This window comes from Dicentrarchus labrax, unplaced genomic scaffold, assembly GCF_905237075.1.
Source record: "Dicentrarchus labrax unplaced genomic scaffold, dlabrax2021, whole genome shotgun sequence".
Lineage (NCBI taxonomy): Eukaryota > Metazoa > Chordata > Actinopteri > Moronidae > Dicentrarchus > Dicentrarchus labrax.
Window position 1 is genome coordinate 17,178,120 of NW_026136711.1, and position 22,576 is coordinate 17,200,695.

Here is a 22,576-nt window from a genome sequence, read left to right on the forward strand (position 1 = left end):
TTGATATATTTCACTCAAAAACACAATGTCAACCTTGTGGTGGTTCTACAAGAAAATTTAGGGGATTACCAAAGTGAGCAAGATTAATAATTTAACAGTCCAATCCAAAATTGCTTTAACCAGTTGTCTAAAAACAAAGAAAATAATATAATATTCACTATGTCACACTGTGTAGCTTTTCCCTGCTGTTCCTTATAAGTAAGATTTCTTGTCAAACAGTGTCATGTTTTTGTAACTGATGTATAACTGGTTGAGTGAGGATTTCTGGAAAAAGGAACGAGCGCTTGTCCACAGTGTGTCAACAGCAGCCGGTTGGCAGCTCCTCACCATCCTACACACTCTGGTCTGTCTGGTTGAGTCATAAACAGGAGAAGGAAATGGAAAAGGCCTCCCTCCATCCTCTGCTGGTTCTGCTCCAGAGTAACACCTTTCACTGAAACATTACAACATTACTTTCTCTACGAATACATTACATTATACAAGACATACAGTATTTTCCTCTATATGATTTGTGAATGGATTGAAAAAATAAAAATAAAAACTCTTATTTAATTTACCATCATGTTAAAATTAAATCTGCAGGTATAGAAATTCATACATAAAGAAATTATTTGTAAAGCACTTGTAACTGTAACTGTTTTTTAAAAAGTGCTTCGTAAATAAAGTTATTATTATTATTATTATTATTATTATTATTATTGTTCTCCTTTTACTGATTGAAATTGAATTTTAAGGAGGTGCTACAGCACATCAATGACAAGTTTGAATAGGGTCAGGGGGACTTTAGTGTGTAACATTAAAGAGGATCTATTGTCAGAAATGGAAAACAATATTCATAGATATAATTTCATTAGTGTATAATCACCTGAAAATAAGAATCATATGTTTGTTATTTTAGAATGAGCTGTTTTTATCTATGAGTGAGCGGGTGCTCTTCTAAGGAACCCACCATGTTTCTACAGTAGCCCAGAACGGACAAACCAAACACTGGCTCTAGATTGGGCCTTTCTTGTTGTAAGTGAGTTTTATGCCCACCGTAGTTTCTCCTTCTCGGCAAATACAGTAGACCTTTCACCTATACTGTAGCACATATCTCTATTTCAGTTGAATGTAATTACCAAATCTATACTACAAAAACACATCCAAGAGTGAAAAAACAAGACAAATAACTATTGATGATTTGAAGGTTGTCCTTTTATTGTTATCATAACTGATGCTATGCAAAAGAAAAGGTAGTCCAAGCTGATTATGTGGTCTTAATCCACATCTGTAATAATAAATGGAAATCAAATGGCAGGATGTCTGTATCATTATGAAATCATCACAAATGGATCAACAACAAAAAAGACATGAACCACTTTAACTAAACCGATGAAGTGATCTTAATCTGTGAAATAGGTACAGTAGCAACTTGAGTTGTACAGCAACAGTATTATTTATCAGGTATGATTTCTTTTCTTAATGAGTCATCATCTTTTCACAATAATTACATTTCCCAAAGCACAAGTTGCCCTCAGGTGGTTTCCTGTTTAAGAGCTGGCACATATACAGCGAATCCTCAAACACATTTCAGATATTGTAAGGGCATGCCTAAAGCTGATCCCTGAAAACCATGAGAACTCTTAAAATACTCAAACATGGATTTAAACAATGCTGGAATTGAAATACTAAGAAACCCATTTGTTAAACCTTACAAAATATGCTGACACTGAATGAAAAGTGAGTTTGAACATTTAATCTTTTGATCTTGGAAACTGCAGTCAACAAAACAATCTCACATTAAGGTCAGTTTAGTAGCTGTTCTGGAGCTTTTATTCATATCACCTGATCCTCCTCATCAGATCAGTCAAATTCTGAGCACTTTAAACCACCACTTTTCTGGCCACTTTGGGACAGCAGAAAGCTGTAAACATAACAGCGATGTATCATCACCTTTTACTTTGTAAATTGATATGACGGACATGGTAGATTACTCTTTCCTGTTTACACATCCAGCAGATACCAACAGCAACATTATCATTCATTTAGAGTTGTGTTTCTGTGAACCTGATGAATGTCAGCCAAATATTGCTCTACTTTTTGCTCTGTTTCTGGTCTCTACCAACTCCTGTGGGAAATATCTGACTCTCTGAGTCTGACTGTGTTTTTAGAGTTGTTGTGCTGAAAACAACTGCCTGTTGCCAAAAACAACAGTGAGTGGTGAGATGAAAGACAGGTGATAATTAACTGTATATATATATTGATTATACTTGCTTTAAGGACTTCTCATTCATGTTGGCATATATGTTGGCATGGATTTCGTGTTTTCCTGAACAGCTAGAAATATTTGTTATAATAATATAATTTGTTAATTGTCACCATGTTTATTGGTCAATATTATAGAAATACAGATGCAGACATTACGGTTGACATGTTACTTTCAGGAATATAACAAGCAGTGTTTCACAGCAGCAGCTGAACCTGAATTAACTTATATCTTCTGTCTGTTTCCTTTTCCACCTCTTGTTCTGTCTGTTCTCATAATTACATTCACCAGCTGCTGCTTCAATATCACAGTTCCTGTCACTGACACTAGAGGGCACCATTTTCTCTGCAATCTACAGGCTTCGTGCAGTTTAGGACTAACTAAGGTAAAGGTCAATTTTGCAGATGTTTATTGTACTATTACAAGCAACACATTAATGCCAATGATATGTTCATTTGTGAGATGATGTATTAATGTTAAGAAAACTAACCATGTTACAGACTGAAGAAGAAATATAAGGCTAGACTCCTTTACTGTTAGACATATATTTCTCTTAATGTTTTGTCATAGTGACAAAGTCATTTTCATTTTATGAACAGATGGTCTCTGGCACGGTGCTAAACTGGAGATGGTGCAGTTATGTGCATCTTTGACCACTTAGTTACCATGACACCCCTCAGTGTATTTTCAAGATCTCTTGTTTTAGAGTTACTGAGCAGATTTAACCCTGGTCAAATCATAAATTTTGCAAAAAATGTCAGCAGAATTTAGATTAGACCCATAATTAAAACTGTTACCAACACACATACATAAAAAATCTGCTGCTTTTATCTGTATGAGAAAAAGATGAGAAGTTGACGTGGTGTAATCATGAACATCTGTGTGTGATTTACGTGTGTGTGTGTATATGTGTGTGTGTGCATGGACATCTGCTTTCTATTGCATGGTTTGTGTTGCCCTCTGTGCCCTTGGCAGCCATGGTTCAAGTTACCTTAAGGAGACACATTGTCCAGGGAATGCTACTGAACTGAATCTCTATCATTTGTAGACCTTGTTTGTTCATGTATATTATCATGAGCGCATCTTCTTTATGAATATGTGTTATTAATGTAGTGTTATAGCATTAAAAAAAATCTAAAAATGTATGTAAGTTATAACTAAATATATTTTCTTAGGCATAAAATAAGAGAGTGAGAACTACTGCTGCCAAGGACACTTCAAAAGGGCCCACCACTGTTGAACTGGTAGCTGCAGGGTGTGTGAGTACTTGTGTAAATCACATTGGGGAGACAATAATCTGGTTCCCACAGAGTTAAACATTACATTTTAGGGTTCAGACTTGGTAGGAGCTGAGGTTAGGCATGTAATGATTATGGTTAAGATTAGAGTTAGTGTCTTGGAAAGGAGTGTAAGTCAAACCAGCAGGTTCTGTGTGTGTTTGAGAGACTGGACAAACTGTGTAGTAAAATATAAACTGCTGATCACATCATTAGCTGCTAATGTCAAGATTTAGTAAATATAATAATGTTTCTAGTTTATATACAGCATTTTGTTGTTGCGTCTCCATCTTCCACATAGAATTTTCTCACTTCGGTGGCAAGAAAGAAAACACATTTCTTACTTATAAAGAGAAGAATTGCATTTTTTATTATTCCAAATGCATTAAGACATATAAATCGGTATGGCAGCAAGATGAAAGAACATCTGACTGCCATACATACATAATAATGCCATTTAGTCAATTTCATCTGCAAATAAGTGACCAGACAAACAATCTTTAGAATGAAAAATTCCTACGACATTCCTGTGAAGAGTTCACAACCTGAGTGGAAAAGACTTGGTCCTCTGATCTTCTGATCCCTGCTTGGCGCTACTCATGACCTAGACAGGAGACAGGGGGATGGACACGGGTGGGGGCTGAGTGAGTTGGGGGCTATGCAAGATCCACCTGGACTGGTTACTTTGAAGTCCTGGTCAGCAGAGAATCAATTTCTCTCACTCTAAATGATAACTGCTGTACCGTTTCTTTCTCGCTCTTTTTTTATATTGTTTGTATATGGACACATATAAGTGTTTAACCACTAACCACAGCATATAAACAGGCCTTTGATGTGGTGGTTCAAGAGGTATTAACCTCATAAGGTTGTCAGTCCTCGGTAATGAGTAAAGGACTGGAGGTCATTCTGGTTCAGTTCACAGGTGCTTCTCCAATGCAGCCCCTTTGACCTGCTTAGAGAAAAAAGAGTTGAGAACTAAGTGCCATTACTCATATAAAATCACATTTAAGATAACCAATATGACTGGTGTAGTGCTGGACAGAGCGCTGACTAGTTCTGCTGCATCTGCTATCCACAGATGCCTGCAGAAACACAGAAAGGGCTTCCTGATGCTGCAGTAACAAACTACAGAATAGCAGTAGAGAATATGTTGCTTTATGTAACTGTTTGTCTCTCCTAGTTGGGACTTGGTGCCAGTGTTCAATCCTCACAAACACACTCACAATCTTAGCCTTGTAAATTCCTCTTCACAGTTCTCCAGCTCAGCTGTAATTCAAAGTGGCCATCTGGTTATTCCTTTATTCCCTTATTCCCTTTTTTTGATGGATAAAGCCTTTTATTGTTAGATGTCGGATACAATGGCTGCACCAAGTAACAAACAGCTTTTATAACATGTGTAAGGCATTATGTTTACATTGCAGTCTTTCCTATTCTGTTTCTTCAAAGAGACTTTAGTTAGCACAAGTGTTGACAGGACTGCTCTTTGATCACTCACAGAAATGATGTAGCCCTTTGACAAATGCTAAAAGCAAGATGACGGACTTAAAGGAATATTTCGACATTTTGGGAAAGATGCTTACTTGCCTTCTTGCCAAGAGTAAGATTTAAAGATCGATACCACTCTTTTATATGTCTATGAAATATGAAGTTACAGCCAGGCGACAACTTAGCATAAACACTGGGAAAACAAACTCTGTTAGGCAACCAGCAAAAACATCAGGAAGTCAGTGCGCAAAGCCAAGAAATAGTGCGGCACATAACCCTCTCCAAAACCACAATGTGTATTTTTTATGGCCAGGTTTCCTTCTTATTCCAAATTTTGTGCTAAGCTTCACTAATGGACTGTCTCAGAAGAGATGAGAGGGGCTCAGAAACAGGGTATAGTATTATAATTTTTCATTTTGTGCAAAAGTAGGGTAGTTTGACCTTTTTGGGAGAGCAGAGGAGGGTCTTTCACATTGGTGGTAAACATTAGAACTTCCACATCTGAAGGTTTAAATTGGCATACATGATTAAACAAGTTACCCATTTAACACTGTTGTGTTATTCCTACATGTTGTGGGGAGGGTGTTGCAAAGGAGGGTGTAAAGAAAACAACAACCCTGTAAAGGGTTAAATTTTCATTTTTACAAAAGCTGTATTTCCACTAGATGGTATGGCTCGACTGTACTCACTTATGGTACCTCTGCTTTGCTTTCCCTGAAGATAGTGCTTTGGATAGTAATGCTTCAACGTGGGCAGAGCTGATTGTCAGTGACACAGTTGTAAAAGCAACCAGGAAACTAGAAGGATCTTTACTTTGTCTTGAAAAGCTACAGCCTTTATTCTCTGACAAGCTGTAACCTACACTCTACAATTACAGCCAGACTGACAACTTCACTGTTCTCTTTTTCCTCTACACCACTCACATTCACAGCTTTCTCTCTTTTTCACTCATCCACACACCAACTACACACACAAAAAGGAGCTGCTACTCTGCTGCTAACAGAGGATATGCAAGGATACTGTTATTGATACGCCTGCACTTCATCAGTTGACCATTTTTTTTGAAGGATGCCATTTTTGAGGGAAATTAAAAAATTGCGTTTGCAATTGATGGTAGCTTGGATATTTAAAAATGCAGGGTACCCCACTATTTTTTCATACTGTCCCTCACTATCTCCTGCCACTTGCTTTATATTTAGCAGAAAGGCATCAGAGTGGTATTGATCTTCTCATCTAACTCAACAAGAAAGCAAATAAGTCAGGTCAGACAAAGTCATTTGCCAAATTTCTGCCTTTCGCCACAGTAACCCATTACATCACCAGTAGTGTACTGTACCACTTCCACAAATCCCCAGATCTTTTGTTGATTATAATTTGTGGATCTCTGGGGGAAACACAAGCCAGTGAGGTTTATAGTCTACATGAAATCCTTTCAATAAATTCAAATGACAAATCTAAAGAAAACTCTTTCTTTAGTGCTGTCTTTGCTCAACCATCAGTCTACCACAGAATATTTCTGTGTCGAATACTTGAAACCACAGAATCTCATTTCCTAACAAATAATACCCAGACACACCATCTTCCCTGCAAACATGTTTAGCTACTTATGCAACAATCACACTACTCTTCCCTTGTTACATTATAGAAAGATGTCTGATGGTAACAGCAAACAGAGGAGATGGGGAGAGGAAAAAGTGATCAAATGAATTGGAGAATCTTCAACTGTTTGCAGAGCTAAAAGATAAAAGCGAGTGAAAAACACTGATTCAAATGGAGCTCGTGTCAGAGAAAAGATACAGAGCAGGAAGAGGCCCACATTGAGACCAGACAGACAACATGAGAGGACTGTCACACATGTTTTCATTTAACCCTTTACAAGATGTAAGTCTGTTGGACAGGAAAGGAGAGAGTTGGATCCACCTCTTCGACAAAACTTTGTCAGCTGCCACAGGGATCTTTGTTAAGTGGGCAGAAGAGCATTTGAATAATATGGTAGTTGTTATCCATTATCAGGCTATATATTTAAATTATGCTGGAAAGCAAAAAACTGTGATCTTTGTATAGTATTGTCACTTATCCTATTATTGTCAGGACTATTGCTGTAAGATTATAAATCACCTTCAACAATGACATGATTCTACAGACACGTTTCACACTGTTAACTACCATAACCAGGAAAAAAGTTGCCAAGGATATGGAGTCACTATTAAAATGTCCAGCTAGTTGTTGCTGCAATATTGCACAGTAACAAGTTACTACACTATAAACTAAATTGCACACATACACTACCTCTCACCCAGTAATTATTTTTTCTCAGGTATTGGTAGTGTATTGCATTGTTCAGATGGGTTCCAGTGAGCCAGAAGTATCAAATGAAAAGGTGCAAAGGTCTAAATGTTGAAGAAATAGTGGGGTTCTGCTAAAAGGGACTGAATGTTCTGCACACAGATGGGAACAATCCCTCACAGCCACTGTGTCTCACATCACTTACATTAGTGGAAAAAGAGGCTCTGGAGTGGGGTGTGTTGGGCCATGCCTGAGTGAACAAAATGGGGTGCAGGCGGTGGGATAAGGGGGTGGAAGGAACCAAGAGTGAAGGATCAGAGGGAGGGATGGAGAGGGGGGATGGCAGAACGGAAAAGAGAGCAGGGAGGGGAGAACATTTTTCTACAAAGTGTTTGTCAGAGTCCCATCCAGTCTTGAACACACTCTGAGAGAGAGAGGGGACAAGGAGGGCCAGTCTCTCTGATCAGGTAAGTGCGTGTGTTAGTATGTACATGCATGTTTGTGAACATGTCTCTATTAGTCTTGTGGTATTTTTCTATGAAACCTTATAGGAGATGAATAAACACATGATGATAGAGTCATATTTTTGTTTGAGCTTTTTTTTCTGCTGCCGTTTAGAGGGTAATTATTGGATATTTTCCCATAATTTTGGGGCAGCAGGGAGAACCATTAACAAAGCTGGCATTCATGGCTAGTTTTCCTTTTTTTAATGCTTCCTCTCTGGATTCCCTGTGGGTTAAGACCACTAAGAATGTACCCCTCTGCAGGAAGCTACATTTCCCAAAACACAGTCAGTGAATGCACTGCACATTTGACTTCATTTAATACAATTGATAACTTTGAGTTTGTGTTGGTGTTTGTTGGAAAAAATATTCTTGAACAATAGCAGCTTGTTTTCTAAAGGTGTGGGAGACATTATGTTCTTATTATTTGACTTGACTATTGACTATGTGACTTTAAGAGAGGAATTGTTCTTTGTTGATACAAAGGGACAGCACAAGAACACATTTTTACTTTGAAAATTGTATTTATATACTGAAATATCAGTCAATATAAATTATTTTGTTAATTTGTGAATTACTTTATTTCTATTTTGAACTGTATTGCCTTGTCTCTGTCTTTGTCTCTATTAGATTACACTGAAGATTTGTGACTGTGACCATGCGTGTGGTGATTATCTTCCTCTTGTCTGCCCTGCTTCCACTCTCTCTCTGCCATGGACGGGACCCCTTTGCCTGGTTGTACAGCCGGCAGAGCTATGGCTCCCTGCAGGGAGACACCACAGGAGGGGCATGTCCAGATGAATGTGACTGCCCCCCCTCCTTCCCAGTCGCCATGTACTGTGATGGGCGGGGCCTTACAGCCATGCCAACCATCCCCTCTCGTGTGAAATACTTGTACCTCCAAAACAATGCCATCACAGCTGTGCCTGACTCAGCTCTAGTCAATGCAACCAATCTGGTGTGGCTCATGATGCACTACAACCAGCTGACATCTGATGCCATTGGCAAGAAGGTAAACCTACGTCTGCTCTCAGTCAGAAAGAGTCACACATGTGAGCTCATGCTGGTCTAAATGGTTGTCAGATGGCTGGCAGGTGGCAGACTGTGTAATTACAAAGCAAAAAGTAATTATTTTCTTGCTGAATATGTGAGTTAAAGGTCCAGTGTGTAATATTTAGGAAGATCTACTGGCAGAAATGAAATATTCATTGGTGTGTTTTTATTAGTGTATGATCACCTGAAAATAAGAATTGTTGTGTTTTTGTTATCTTAGAATGAGCTGTTTTTATCTACAGAGGGAGCGGGTCCTCTTCTGTGGAGTCCGCCATGTTGTACCGCCATGTTTCTACAGTAGCTCAGAATGGACAAACCAAACAATGGCTGTAGATCAGGCTGTTTTGCATTTCCTGCTAGTTTTGTAGTTTCCCTTCAGTTACTTCTCACTGCTAGATAAATATATATAAATATAATATAAATCATACACACTGCTCCTTTTACAAAATGTGTATTTTTATGCATTGGGCCATTTAAAGTCCAACTGAAATGCATTTATCTGTCCAAATACCGTCAGTGTAGATGCATAACTTGTTTGCAAAAAAAGCAATAACGTCACTGATCACACTAGTTGTGACCAAAATCACTCACTATTTGCTATATAGGGAAGCCATTTTATTTGACTAAATTTAAAATGTATCCACCCTCAACAATTCCACAATGGAACAAAATAAGTGGTGTCCATGGCATGGACACTACTTTCTGAGTAACAACCAGACCACCGCTTGCTACACAACAATACAAGAGCCACAGACACGGACAGAAACCTACATTAGCTTCCCCTAGCATTGCCGTCTTGTCCAACTTACAAACATGAACGTCTTGTCCTGCACCTTACCTGAGCACCCAAACAAGCATTCACTCGGGAAAAGTGCCGTGATAATGTCAGTTTGCAGGTTTTACAGCTAATTCGCTGGTTAGCTGCAGCACGTTGAACAGTATTTAAACATACTTGCAAATGTGACTTAGGTTGGATTTAATGGTTGTGTGTTTACTCTTCTGTAACTATGTTAACAATACACTGTTTGCCAGCTGCTGACAATCAAACACTGACAGACTTCTCCAGCCTGCCGAGAGAACAGTGCTTTTCTGATATTTCCACAAATACCTTTTTTATTTATTTTAATAATAAAACACAGGGCTGACATTGTTTGTTGCAAAAGGAATAACTTAATGCAATTTTAATCTTTTTTCATGCTGTTGAGGAAGTATTATGTGGATATTAGTGAGCTGTTCATTTTTATAGGCATTTCTGAAGTTGGAGGGACTAGAGCGTTTATACCTACAACACAACAATTTGACCAGCATTCCTTCAAACCTCCCTCGCACCCTGCGCGACCTGAGAATTAACCACAACAGGATTGAAAAGGTAATGTTTTGCATAGTCTGATATCCATGCAGAGTCCCTCTCGTTCTAGTTAACTATTTTAGCCATATGACATTAGACTAAATATTTTTACTGTTGCCTAGATAACCTCTGCAGACCTCGAGGGAATGGATAACCTCACTATTCTGTATCTCCATGACAACGCTGTTACTGAGGTGGGCACATCACTGAAGGCACTGAAATCCCTCACACTGCTGGACATCAGCGGCAACAAGTTGACAAAGGTAATTGTGTGTATCTGTTTGCAAATGCCCCAGTAAGTAAATGGATAATCTTCAGTGCTCCCACAATATTTTCATTAACTGATCCCAGGTCCCAGAGGGACTTCCTGAACCTCTGCACCAACTCTACCTGGAGTCCAACTCCATTGATGCTCTACCAGAGAGCTTCCTGGGCCGTTTCACTCAGCTGCAGTACATCAGGATGGCCCACAACCAGCTGACAGACAAGGGTATCCCTCCCAACACCTTTAATGTGACTGGGCTGGTGGAGCTGGACCTGAGCTTCAATAAACTGGAGAGAATCCCCCCAGTGAGCACCACACTACAGCACCTCTATCTCCAAGCCAACCAGATCAAGGGTAAAATAAATACATGCTTTATTCAATATTTGTGTACACACATCATACATGATATACATTATATATAAGTTATCAAAGGGTCTGAAAACCTTTTCTCAATCAACATCTGAATCAAAATGAGACAGTTATGGAGTTGTTTGCTGATGTTTCCACTGTCAATCAAACCTGATCATTCTACAGCTACACTGTCCCACTGTGTGTACCACAGATAAAGCAGATTATCTTTAGTATTAAAGTCTCTTGCAGCAAATGTTGCCATGTTGTGGAAGTTTGAGAGGACGTATTACTAACATATTAGATATTATTGTTTGTGTACAGAAATTAATTCATTACCACCTCTCCATCTGTCCCTCTAGAGTTCACTCTGGGTAGTTTCTGCAGCATTGTGGATGTGACCAACTTCTCCAGACTGCAGACTCTGCGGCTGGATGGGAACGAGATCAGTCGCCAGGACATCCCATCAGACTCAGCCCTCTGCCTGCGCCAGGCTTCCACCATTGAGGTCTAACTGTGTGTATGACACAATGTGTGACTCAGTTTATAGCATGCACCAAGTGTGACACATTATAAGTGAGACATGCCAAAACCAAAGCACCGCAGGGTTGATGATATAATTTAATATCGACAGCAGGTGGCAGCAGTTTGTACTGTAATATCCATTATTCACATCGCAGTGATTGTCATATGTGGTTGTTTACATGGCAGTGGAATTACTTGTCACATTTCGCTCTACATTTTCTGTGGAAAATATAAACAAGTCAATCTTTCTTTAAACATTATGTCAAATCTTGATAAATAGCCACGTCTGGTTTTATTTGATTAAATAGAGCTAAATGAGCCCTAAGCCACAAAACAAAGTGTATAAGCCTAATAAGATACTGTATGAGCCACATATGATGTTTCTTTCTTGCGTATTGAAAGTTATTTGACCCTGATCCTCTTTATATGTTGTTGTGAGGATCAATGATCTTTGTAATCAGTGTTTGTAGCTGTCTTTATGTCACTGTTTCTTTCTCTCTGTCTCCCTACAAAGCATGCCTTCAATTGATTTGTCTGATAAGTTGATAAAAAAAAACACAATTATGTATGTTATGTGAATTGTTTAATTTCAAATCATTAGCTAATGTGAAAGCATTTTCTTCACCATGTCCCAAAGCGATATCTTTGGAATCCTCTTTTCAAGGTGAAATCAACTTTCCTTTGAGACATAGCTAGATATCTATGTACCATGTGAACAATATCTCCATACTGTACTGTAGTGAATCACACACAGAAGCCTTTGAGTGTATGAATTATGAGCATTGCAGGGATTGTTTATAATACTGACAAAGGATTTAGGTTTATGAGCATATTGCAAAATAAATAAAAGTTGGAATTTTTAAAAATGTTTTTATACTACATCCAGTATTTTGTAGTGTGCTGTTATTTACTGTCTCTTGTCTGTGTGTGTGTGTGTGTGTGTGTGTGTGTGTGTGTGTGTGTGTGATGTGGGTTTGATTCAGTGATTTTATAGACTAAAGGTGGATTAAACAGAAACACTGGAGCATTATAACATAATTTGCTCAGAACAGAGTCAGTTTTTGTTTATGCTGAACTGATATAATAAATCAGTCTTTTGAATCTAGACACTCTCTCACTGTTAAACAGAAACATGCACTTGTCACCTTAAAGGTTCATTTGAAGGATATGAGAACTTTTATGAGACATGCCTTTAGAATACATTTACATAGAGAGACTATTTTTAAAAGATTACAGATCTTTATCTGCTCATGGTGTCAGTAACGTTTCACCATATCCAAGTTGTTTAAGAGGAGAAATGTCAGCAATGTCATTCAGGACACTAGACGTTTTGGACTCTATAGAGGAGCCAAATAAGTCGTTATTATCTTTACCTTCCTCTTCCTGCCTACCATTTTCTAAGCTGAACCAGGTATTTTGGAGATTGATTTGTGCATGTGGGTTTATCTAACTCTGACAATGTGAAAGGTGATGACCTGTTGCCTTAGGGCCAAACCCTCTGTGTGTCAGCTGGCCAGTGGTGGGGTAGTCAGAGGACACAGGACACTCTATATTTATCATGTTTCTCTCTATCACTATGTTTTCTCTATCACTATGTTTTGTAATCTGTGGCCACACCAGAAGATAGCGTCATTACAGCTAATGTATATTATAGATTTACAGCGGTTAGGTTGTGGTCACATGTCACTGACCAAAATGGCTCAGAAACCAAAACAAGCAGAGTGCATTACACATTGGTACAGTGAGGACACTGAGCAGAGATATACCCGTAACTCTGAGTAAGTGCCAAGAGGTCAGTTATAACTGATGATACTATTCACTCTACCAAAAATGTGTCTTTCAATATGATGCATCACCAGAAGGTCAGTAATTATAAATAAGGCGTGCACTATATGCTTTTTGGAAGATTTTGTGCTCACCTATGTGTGTGATTAAACTAATTATGTCCAGAATTCATCAGGCTTTTAACTGACTGTCCTGAAGTTTGTATCGTTTGAGCCTGTGCCATAACACTTCTGTTACAATACAATGGATCACTTACAGTAAATAGATGAGGAAAATGTGTTTTTTATAAAGCTGTCATAACATATTTATGTATAGGTATATTGTAATATATAATACTTACAATAGATATGTTATGTATTTGTGTTCAGTATTTGCAATTAAGTCCAGCGGAGACAATGGTGAAGGAAAGTTCTGTGAGTGTCTCAGGTGTCTCTAAAACTCTGTGTGTTGTGTGTGTGTGTGTGTGTGTGTGTGTGTGTGTGTGTGTGTGTGTGTGTGTGTGTGTGTGTGTGTGTGTGTTGTGCAACTAGTTAGTAAACATAATGGAGCATTTAGCTGCTAAAAAGAGAGTTGGTGGACCTAAAGAGAGGTAAAAGTAGAGTACATATTACATACATAAATATTACATTACATTAGCTAGATGGTAGGAAACACAACACCACATGAATAATAATGTTGCTGGATGTGTAAACAGGCAACTATTTACTAAGAAATGTGCCTTATACCATATAAGAAAATAATTCATTCAACATACTTGACGGTTTTGAGGTGCATGTGTGTCTGTTTATGACTATTACCCCAAGAGTAATTGTAATAATCTGTTGATTAACGGGTAATGCGGGACATTTTCTGTCATCTCTCTGTGTCACCAGTCATGTCATCTGACACGGTTGTGGTCACATCATCGGGTTGTGATTACAGGTTACAGAGATCTACATGTGCGAACAGTACAGTGATTATGTGTACATGTCACTGACCAAAATGAGATCTATCCATCATCAGTCACAGCAGTGGCTTTTGGGAGTAGCCTCCCTGTTAAGATATGGTTACTCATAGTCATTCACCTGAGTCACACACACACACACACACACACACACACACACACACACACACACACACACACACACACACACACACACACACTGTTTATCAATAAAGAGGGAATAATGTTGTTATCACACACAGTCTGAGTTGTAGAGTCATATACAGTTACACAGTATACATTTTGGATGAATGATATAAAGTAATAGAGCAGAAATGAGCCCCATAGGAAATTAGAATTACTGACATAACACAGAAAGCAACACTAACCAGCTCTATATCAGACTGAGAGTCAGTCGCTATTGTTATCAAGAGGGAAACTTCCTCACTAATGCACATTAAATCATGATTCCATTTTTTTTTTAAGGTGAATTGTACACAGACAACCAGCAACCACCTCAGTGGCGTTGTGGGGGAGGGTCTGGGCAGCTGATTGGTTGGAAAATATCACTCCCTTGTCTGTCGAAGGAGGGGGGCTTTAAAACAGACCTACCTGAGTGATTTGAATTTTTTATACAGACCATCAACAAGCAGGTGAAAGGATATGAGGGAATACGGCTGGAACACTTTTAAGGATTTCATTTTCAGAAATCCTGCTGTTGTCGACCAGGTAGGATACACTTTCACTCAACACAATAATTACATTGAATAACATGTAGTTATGATTTTTTTTAAATAATCCAATGTGGATTACAACAGCAAACGAACAGAAAACAATACATATTGTTTGCCAGATTTGGTTCTTAATTTAGATTTTTTTTTTAATTGTAATAGATTTAGAAAAGTGTGTTTTTTAGGACATGCTGCTAAAGCAGGAAGGTGACACAAGATCTCAATTTAATAGGTAATGGCATAATTTAAGTGGCCACATAAGTGGAATTGTCGCAAGAATGGATGTAATAAAAAAAAGGCCCAGTGAATACTTGCATTCAGGAATAATAACTGTACGATAACAGCTGAGACAATGACAATGCTTACTGTAGTTGGAATGATTGTTTAATTAATGTGTTCTATATCTTGCAGCAGTGATCTCACTGGTTAGGTCCCCTGATATAAGATGATCAACTGTGAAATCAGCTGCAGGAGTGACTCTGTGGTTTCAGCCCTCAGCTGAGAAATACTGTCCTATGATATCTGTATATTTTAGTCACATATTATTATATAGCATTGCCAAAATGTGTATTGCATCTTTCTAAAATAGACTGTTGTCTATTTGTGAGTTGTGAGTTGTTGTTAACATGTTCCATATACAACATACAGTACATACATTTTACAACTTTTACCACTTCAGTTAAGTTTTGAAACTTTTTTTAATGAGCAGGACCCACCTGTGGATGATGGTGATGAGAATACTGAACGTGGTAACTGGGCCAGCAAGAAGGAATACATCCTCTCTACAATCGGCTATGCTGTTGGACTGGGAAATATCTGGAGATTTCCATATTTGGCCTACAAGAATGGAGGGGGTAAATAGTTGGTGTCTACTGTAAGCCACTAGTTTTGGAAATCCTGTTTGATAAAGCTGTTAATGTTGTTGTTTTTGTCATTTTTGAGCAGGAGCCTTTCTTATCCCCTACTTTGTGATGTTGGTGGTGACTGGAATTCCTCTTTTCTTCCTGGAAAGTGCCTTTGGTCAGTTTTGCAGCCAAGGTCCAATTAACATATGGAGAGCAGTGCCAATCCTACAAGGTAAACAACTTTTAATGCCCAATATGAACAGGATAAACTATTACAGCAAGAAAAGCCTGTGTCAGTGCTCATATTGGCACCTGACTCTATATCATTTAAGTTTAATTAAATAACTTAAACTAAAATGATGAAGAAAGCTTGAGGTGATGATATTGACTTGCACTTTATGATGTACTGATGACAGTAAACATTACAACGTCACTTTAATCAAAGCAACAAAAAGTCATAATGACAATGAATGAAAGGTTAGCTTTGTTGAATTAAATCTGTTGCAGAAAATCTGTTCATCAAAGTTTCCTGCTTTGATTTTATGATTCCTTTTGAGAGTTGAAAAGAATGAGAAAAGCCTGACATTTTGTACAGTGCCTTATAACCTCTCTCTACCTCTCCAGGTGTTGGAATTGCCATGGTTATAGTGACTCTGATAGTATCCGTTTATTATAACGTCATCATCGCCTACAGTCTGTACTACATGTTCGCCTCCTTCCAGTCTCCCCTGCCATGGTCCAGCTGCCTCAGTTGGGCAGACGGTAACTGCAGCAGCGTGCCTACAGGTAAAGATGTGTTGATCAAATCTGTTGTTTGGTGGATGCTGATGTGTCGTTCTCCTGTGGTGGGGGGTTACATAAAAATAATGATGACGGGATGAAAATACCTGGAAAACATTTAATCTACTTAAACCTATTTTCAAAGCTAAATAATCAAATAATTCTTTCATTCTGAGAAATTAATGTTTGTACATACTCACTACCCTTTTTTTTTTTTTTTTTTTTTACCTTTCTAGTGTATTGTAATGTAAGTGGTGTTGTAGTGGCCAACTGGACTCAGGGAAACAGCTCTTGTCCTTCCTCCAACATGATCACAGTTCCAGTCCAGAGCCCGAGTGAGCAGTATTGGAAGTAAGAATCACTCACTTGTGCAAACAAGCACAAATACACACACTTTCAGTCAAACTGCTGTGGCTATACATTCTCTCCTCCTCAGTCGCGTGGCTCTGCAGAGATCCAGTGGTCTAGATGAAACAGGACCAGTAGTTTGGCACTTGGCCCTCTGCCTGCTGCTGAGCTCCATGCTTGTTGCTGCAGCACTCAGCAAAGGCATCAAGTCATCTGGGAAAGTAAGTCAACATCTACCTTATAGCAAGTCCTTGTCCACAGTCCAACTTGTCCAAAGGCCAATGCATATTTCAATACATCTGCAAAAATCATTAGCCTGTCATTTTTGTCTGAAGGGATTTCTGCAATGCAAAGCAAGCAAATGTCTCACATTTACACACATCTTTTTGCATAGAGAGTCTGTACAATAACAAGACCAGTAGACTAAGAGTCTACAACCATGCAAGCAGATCTGTGAAGATGTACGTAGGGCTTCTTTTAGCTCAATGTTAACATCAACATGCTGGGATGCTCACAGTGCTAACATGTTTAATCTGAGATTTTGAGCTGCTGGGGGCGCTAGAAGAAAAGTCAGGGGATCACCAAAGACATTAGGATTCATCCCCACTATACTGTCGACATCTGTACCAAATTGCATGGCAATTCATCTAATGGAAAATAGTTATTGAGATATTTCAGTCTGGACCCAAATGGTGGACCAACCAACAGATCTATCTATACCTATCTAGAGACAGTGTTTGGTTTGTCTAAGCTAACCAGCTAAGATTGTGGTTTCAATCGTCTCATCTTAACTCTCAGCAAGAGAGCAAATAAGTGAATTTAAACAGTCAAACTATTCTTTACAAATATACACGATTGTAATTGTATATAGCCCTTATAGTTTTACAATTTATGCATGAGACACCTAGAAGCAAGAAGAAAATATAAATGTATAAATTGCTTTTTCACAATTTTAACTTGTTTTTGTCTCTCCAGGTTGTGTATTTCACAGCTACATTTCCGTATGTGGTGATTCTGATCTTGCTGATCAGAGGTGCGACACTGGAGGGAGCTAGAGATGGGATAGAGTTCTACATTGGTTCCCAATCCAATTTGACTAAACTGACAGAAGCACAGGTATGAACCCAACTATCTTTATTTATCTGCAACACAGTACAGTAATCTAATCCCTTTTGATTTAAAGCATGACTGTGTGTTTTTTAGGTGTGGAAAGATGCAGCGACTCAAACTTTCTACTCTCTCTCGATTGGCTGGGGTGGAGTCATGACTCTTGCTTCCTACAACAACTTCCACAACAATGTATTCAAGGACTCATTTGTCGTAACACTTACTAATGCTGGTAGGAGCACAGCTACTGTAACAGCACCATTTAAATAAACCTTTAAATAATGTATGTATTTATTTCAATCTATTTAGCTATTTTAATCTTTTCCTAGGCACCAGTGTATTGGCAGGTTTTGCCATATTTTCCATCTTGGGTCACATGGCTCACATCTACAAAATGCCTGTGGGAGAAGTGGTGAAGGAAGGTCAGACAAACACACCATTTGGGCACCAAGTTATAAACATTTTGAACATCTCTGATGTTTTGTTTCTTTGTCTTTGTGCAGGATTTGGCCTGGCATTCATAGCATATCCAGATGCTCTCTCAAAGCTTCCGATTTCCCCTCTTTGGTCCATTTTGTTCTTCTTCATGCTTCTCACTGTTGGTCTGGACTCTCAGTTTGCAGGAATAGGTGAGATCTTCAGTTGCAATTCATATCTCATAACAGTTAGAATACGTTCATGCAGCCTGAAATGTCTCTTCTTGTCATTAGAGGTGGTCACAACCTGCCTGCTTGATGCCTTCCCTAAAGTCTTCAAACCCAAACGTACTTTACTGACTTTAACGACATGTTCAGTCCTCTACTTCCTGGGCCTGCCATGTGTCACAAGGGTAAGTCTGCCTTTGTTTAACTTTATGTTGTCTGACATTGGCCTAGCCAACCTACTCTCTCTCTCTCTCTCTCTCTCTCTCTCTCTCTCTCTCTCTCTCTCTCTGTGTGTGTGTGTGTGTGTGTGTGTGTGTGTGTGTGTGTGTGTGTGTGTGTGTCTGGGATAGGCAGGAATATACTGGGTGACTCTAATCGACCAGTTTGTTGCCAGTTGGGTGCTGCTATTTTTGGCTCTCTTCGAGATCATTGGTGTCTGCTACATATATGGTAAATATGAGCATTTGAGATATGTGCATATAAAGGTGACAGTGAGCCTTAAACTCTAGCTGTGTATGTGTGTGTATTCTTCTTATGTTTCCAGGAGGGAACCGTTTTATTAAAGACATTGAGATGATGCTTGGAAATAAGAGTTTCACTTTCTGGCTGTGGTGGAGAGCATGTTGGTTTTTCCTCAGCCCGTGTATCATAGTGGTGAGTACAACTTCTGACAGTGCCCATAAAATATTCACATGTCTGCTTTTACTTGACACTTTACATGTATGAGTGCCATGACAGGTGTTTAATCAAGAATTATTGTAATGACACTATCTACACTAAAAAGTGGCTGGTTATCTGAACTTGTATTTCCAGATCTGAAATTGAATTACAGTGAATTCAATTTAGATTTCATGTTTGTATGTAAGGTCTCTATGTAACTGCTATACATGTCCAAATTGCTTCTAAATATTCAGATTAAACCCTCTCAAACATATACATCATGTTAGTTTGGATCATGTTTAATGAATGAAAGGGGTTGACTTTGTTGTCCAGGTGATCTTGGTGTGGTCTCTGATGACCTTTACACCACCTTCCTATGAAGCAGTCCAGTTCCCAGACTGGGGCTTGGCTCTGGGCTGGTGCATGGCTGTATTTGTCCTCCTATGGATCCCTGTTGTCGCTGTGTATAAGCTGATGAGAGCAGAGGGAAGCGTCTGGAAGGTGTGTTTTTGTGTGTTATGATAGCTGACGAATTATGGTGGTTTGACCCACCACTCTTGTCTTTTCCGACATTTTTTCAAAGCATTGCATACTTTACAACTGGTATTTCTATATGAATTCAAGGAAGTGAAAAGAAAGGATGCTAATCTCTAACTTTCCACAGCGTGTGAAGTCATTATGTGCTCCAGCTAAAGAATGGCATCCCTACCTGGACATCCATCGAGGAGAGCGCTACTCAGAAGAACGCTGCCGCAACAGGATGACATCCTGGACCAAACCAGATGTAAACGTTAATGTAATCTCCAGCTCATGGCTCTGATGTGTGATTTTGTTTACGTTGTCTTCCCTTTTGTGAAGCAGTGTAACACCTTGTTGCATGATTTTTGACCAGCAGGAGACAATGACTGACTCAAATACAAACTCACAGCAGATTATCAATATTAAATGTAAATATTTGCAGAATATTTCAGCAGAAATGGGCATCCCGTTGTTCCTGTTTAAGTGTCCAACCGGCCAGCACCAAGTGCACCATTCAGCTGTGCTTTGGTTACTACCTTCAGGGAAGACTATCTAGGTCTCTTTGACTCTCTTCACCAGCCACACTTTGGACTGCTGTCCACCGCGTCCTGCTGGGGTAGGCGGCATATAACAAGATTGTGCGAGGTCATGTGTTTACAGTAAATGGAACAGAGCCATTTAGGACTCGCCAACAACAGACCAATGACTGAAAACAATGAGTTAAAAGTGGTTGAAAGCTACTTAGAATAATAATAGTAAGGCTTTCATGATAATGGAAATTGTTTGATTGAATGTATATATACATCTTTTTGGTTGATTGGGGCTTTAGAATCTGGCGGTGTTTCTTATTTTGTCAATGATCCATGGACTTTTTTAACATTTAATGATCTATCAGTAGTGCCTATTTCTGTGTCAGTAATCATGCTAGTCTTTCCTACTTGTTGTACTTTCTCTGTTGCTCACCTCTGATATTCTACAATAAATAACTTCTTTCTGCATCTCTGATATGTGATGAAATTCTTTAGATTAATACAGCATGGATGGATGAGACAAACAAAAATGTCAAGCTGCTTTAAATGCCATATTTCTATACAGTAGATCAGATATTGCTAAATGTGTAAAAGCTGATCTCACATGGGCTTCAGTGGCAGGGTCTTGTGTTACACAGTTCATCTCCCAACTCAACCATTATAGAGTTCTTTAAGCTCGTCTCATTATCTTATTAGATAAATATTGCAAGTGTAGCGTCATGTCAGTCTGTTAGCAGTTCATCCTGCCAACAGGTTGCTTTGTCTATTTTTTGACAGCACCAATAGAGCTTAAAACAATGGCCACCCCTGCAATAACTGTTGGCTTGTTTTATATTATAATATAAATATAATGTGTTTTTACAAAGCAGGAGGAATAATTTGCAAAAACAGCTTACTTCATGAGAAGATTAGATCTAAAATGGACCCCTTTAGGACACCACATTAGGACACTTTTGACTATTATTAGTAATGACCAACTTTCTTTTTATGTTGTATGTGATTCACTGTCAGGTCTCTGCTCTCATAATATCAAGTAAACTAAAACCAAAAACAAACATCTTGAGGAGCAGTCTCAGTTCCAGGAGAAGCTGTAAAACTAGATCAACGTTGGTTTTAGGATGTTTTGGATTTGTAAGCCAGTATTTACTGACTTCATATTTACAGAAGAACTTATCTGTATGTGTGTACAGCAAACTAGTGTCAAACTAGTTGTGCTTCATGTGTGACTGCTTATTCAACTGTGACCATAATAAAAGCTGAGGTGTTGTAACAAGCTGTTGATGAATGGCTTTTGTGCAGGAGTTTCACATGTATGTCTATGTACGTGTCATTGGTGATGTCATTTGTGGTCACATGATTACTCTGTTATTAGATCTGCTTTCAGTAACTATGCAGCTGTCTGACGTCACTGCACAAACTGAGATATGTTCAGCTGATCTCAGTCTTTTAACCAGACAGGCTTTAGAGCGTCTCATTCGTTACTGCAGTGGTAGTTAGAAAGAAGATACAATCCGAAATACAATCACACACCACCCTGTATCACCCTGTAGGCGTGTGCACTTCTTACCAAACCAAATCTACGCCCCAAGTCAATAGTTATCTTTAGGACCTTAGTTTCCAGTTTTTTATCTAAAAAACCCCAAAACTTCATTATAAATATACACCCTAACAGGTACACAAGTGTGTCTGGTGTGCTGTAAGTAGATTAGTGCAGATTTGACAGTATACTGTATATCTGTCATTAGTTGCCATGTGATCACATCAGCAGAAAGTACTGTATGTGAAGTATGTGAAAAAATAGTGAAACTGTTAGCAAGTAACTGCAGCTATGGATACTTGCAGTTTAATAGACTATGTGCTGCCCTACTAATGATTTATATTACTGACCACTGACTACAATTGAGGTGTTTTGTTAAATATTACAGTCTTTCGGCTTCCAGAGGTAATATAATGCATTCTAGCTTTTGGTTTACACAAACTATACCTATTGTTGTTTCTAGTGAAATATTAATGTTCAACGCAGCATAATATTCATAGGTTACCTTACTGAGCCATTTTATCTACAGAGGGAGTGAATCCTCTCCCCCGGTGTTCACTATGTTGAACCGCCATGTTTCTACAGTAGCCTAGAGAGGACAAACCAAACACTGGCTCTAAATAAGGCCTTTTATGTTTTTTTTTTTGCTAGTTTTGTGGCCACCGTAGTTTCTCCTACACACTTGGAAGACTGAGCTGTATTCAGTTGGTTGCAATTTGCAACTTTACCACTGCATACTACTGAATTCTACATACTGGTCTTGTTTATTAAAAAAACAAAAATCATTTAAACAATATAAACATTTGCTGTTAAAACAAAGTTAAAATAACAGG

The 22,576-nt window shown here is 38.6% G+C and overlaps 2 protein-coding genes across 2 annotated transcripts; both read left to right on the forward strand.

The window, feature by feature from the left end:
- Positions 1–7,645: 7,645 nt before the first annotated feature.
- fmoda (fibromodulin a) lies at positions 7,646–12,214 on the forward strand. Its single transcript, XM_051415987.1, has 6 exons — positions 7,646–7,760; positions 8,427–8,808; positions 10,096–10,218; positions 10,320–10,460; positions 10,549–10,816; positions 11,173–12,214. Exons 2-6 carry the CDS (start codon positions 8,455–8,457, stop codon positions 11,322–11,324), a joined length of 1,038 nt encoding a protein of 345 aa, XP_051271947.1. The 5' UTR covers positions 7,646–7,760; positions 8,427–8,454; the 3' UTR covers positions 11,325–12,214.
- A 2,468-nt stretch (positions 12,215–14,682) lies between these two features.
- On the forward strand, positions 14,683–20,674 carry slc6a14 (solute carrier family 6 member 14). Its single transcript, XM_051416063.1, has 15 exons — positions 14,683–14,771; positions 15,483–15,627; positions 15,719–15,850; positions 16,243–16,404; positions 16,635–16,749; positions 16,835–16,967; positions 17,722–17,862; positions 17,950–18,085; positions 18,183–18,275; positions 18,357–18,482; positions 18,564–18,682; positions 18,848–18,947; positions 19,042–19,151; positions 19,491–19,658; positions 19,822–20,674. The coding sequence occupies exons 1-15, from the start codon at positions 14,706–14,708 to the stop codon at positions 19,975–19,977; spliced, it is 1,902 nt and encodes a 633-aa protein (XP_051272023.1). The 5' UTR covers positions 14,683–14,705; the 3' UTR covers positions 19,978–20,674.
- Positions 20,675–22,576: the final 1,902 nt, after the last annotated feature.

Bases quoted from the DNA above. Each gene is read 5' to 3' on its own strand.
- slc6a14 (XM_051416063.1), top strand. From the start codon at position 14,706: ATGAGGGAATACGGCTGGAACACTTTTAAGGATTTCATTTTCAGAAAT. The intron at 18,086-18,182 runs GTAGGAGCACAG...ATCTTTTCCTAG, and splicing joins CGTAACACTTACTAATGCTG to GCACCAGTGTATTGGCAGGT. The intron at 19,659-19,821 runs GTGTGTTTTTGT...AACTTTCCACAG, and splicing joins CAGAGGGAAGCGTCTGGAAG to CGTGTGAAGTCATTATGTGC.
- fmoda (XM_051415987.1), top strand. From the start codon at position 8,455: ATGCGTGTGGTGATTATCTTCCTCTTGTCTGCCCTGCTTCCACTCTCT. The intron at 8,809-10,095 runs GTAAACCTACGT...TCATTTTTATAG, and splicing joins CTGATGCCATTGGCAAGAAG to GCATTTCTGAAGTTGGAGGG. The intron at 10,219-10,319 runs GTAATGTTTTGC...ACTGTTGCCTAG, and splicing joins ACCACAACAGGATTGAAAAG to ATAACCTCTGCAGACCTCGA.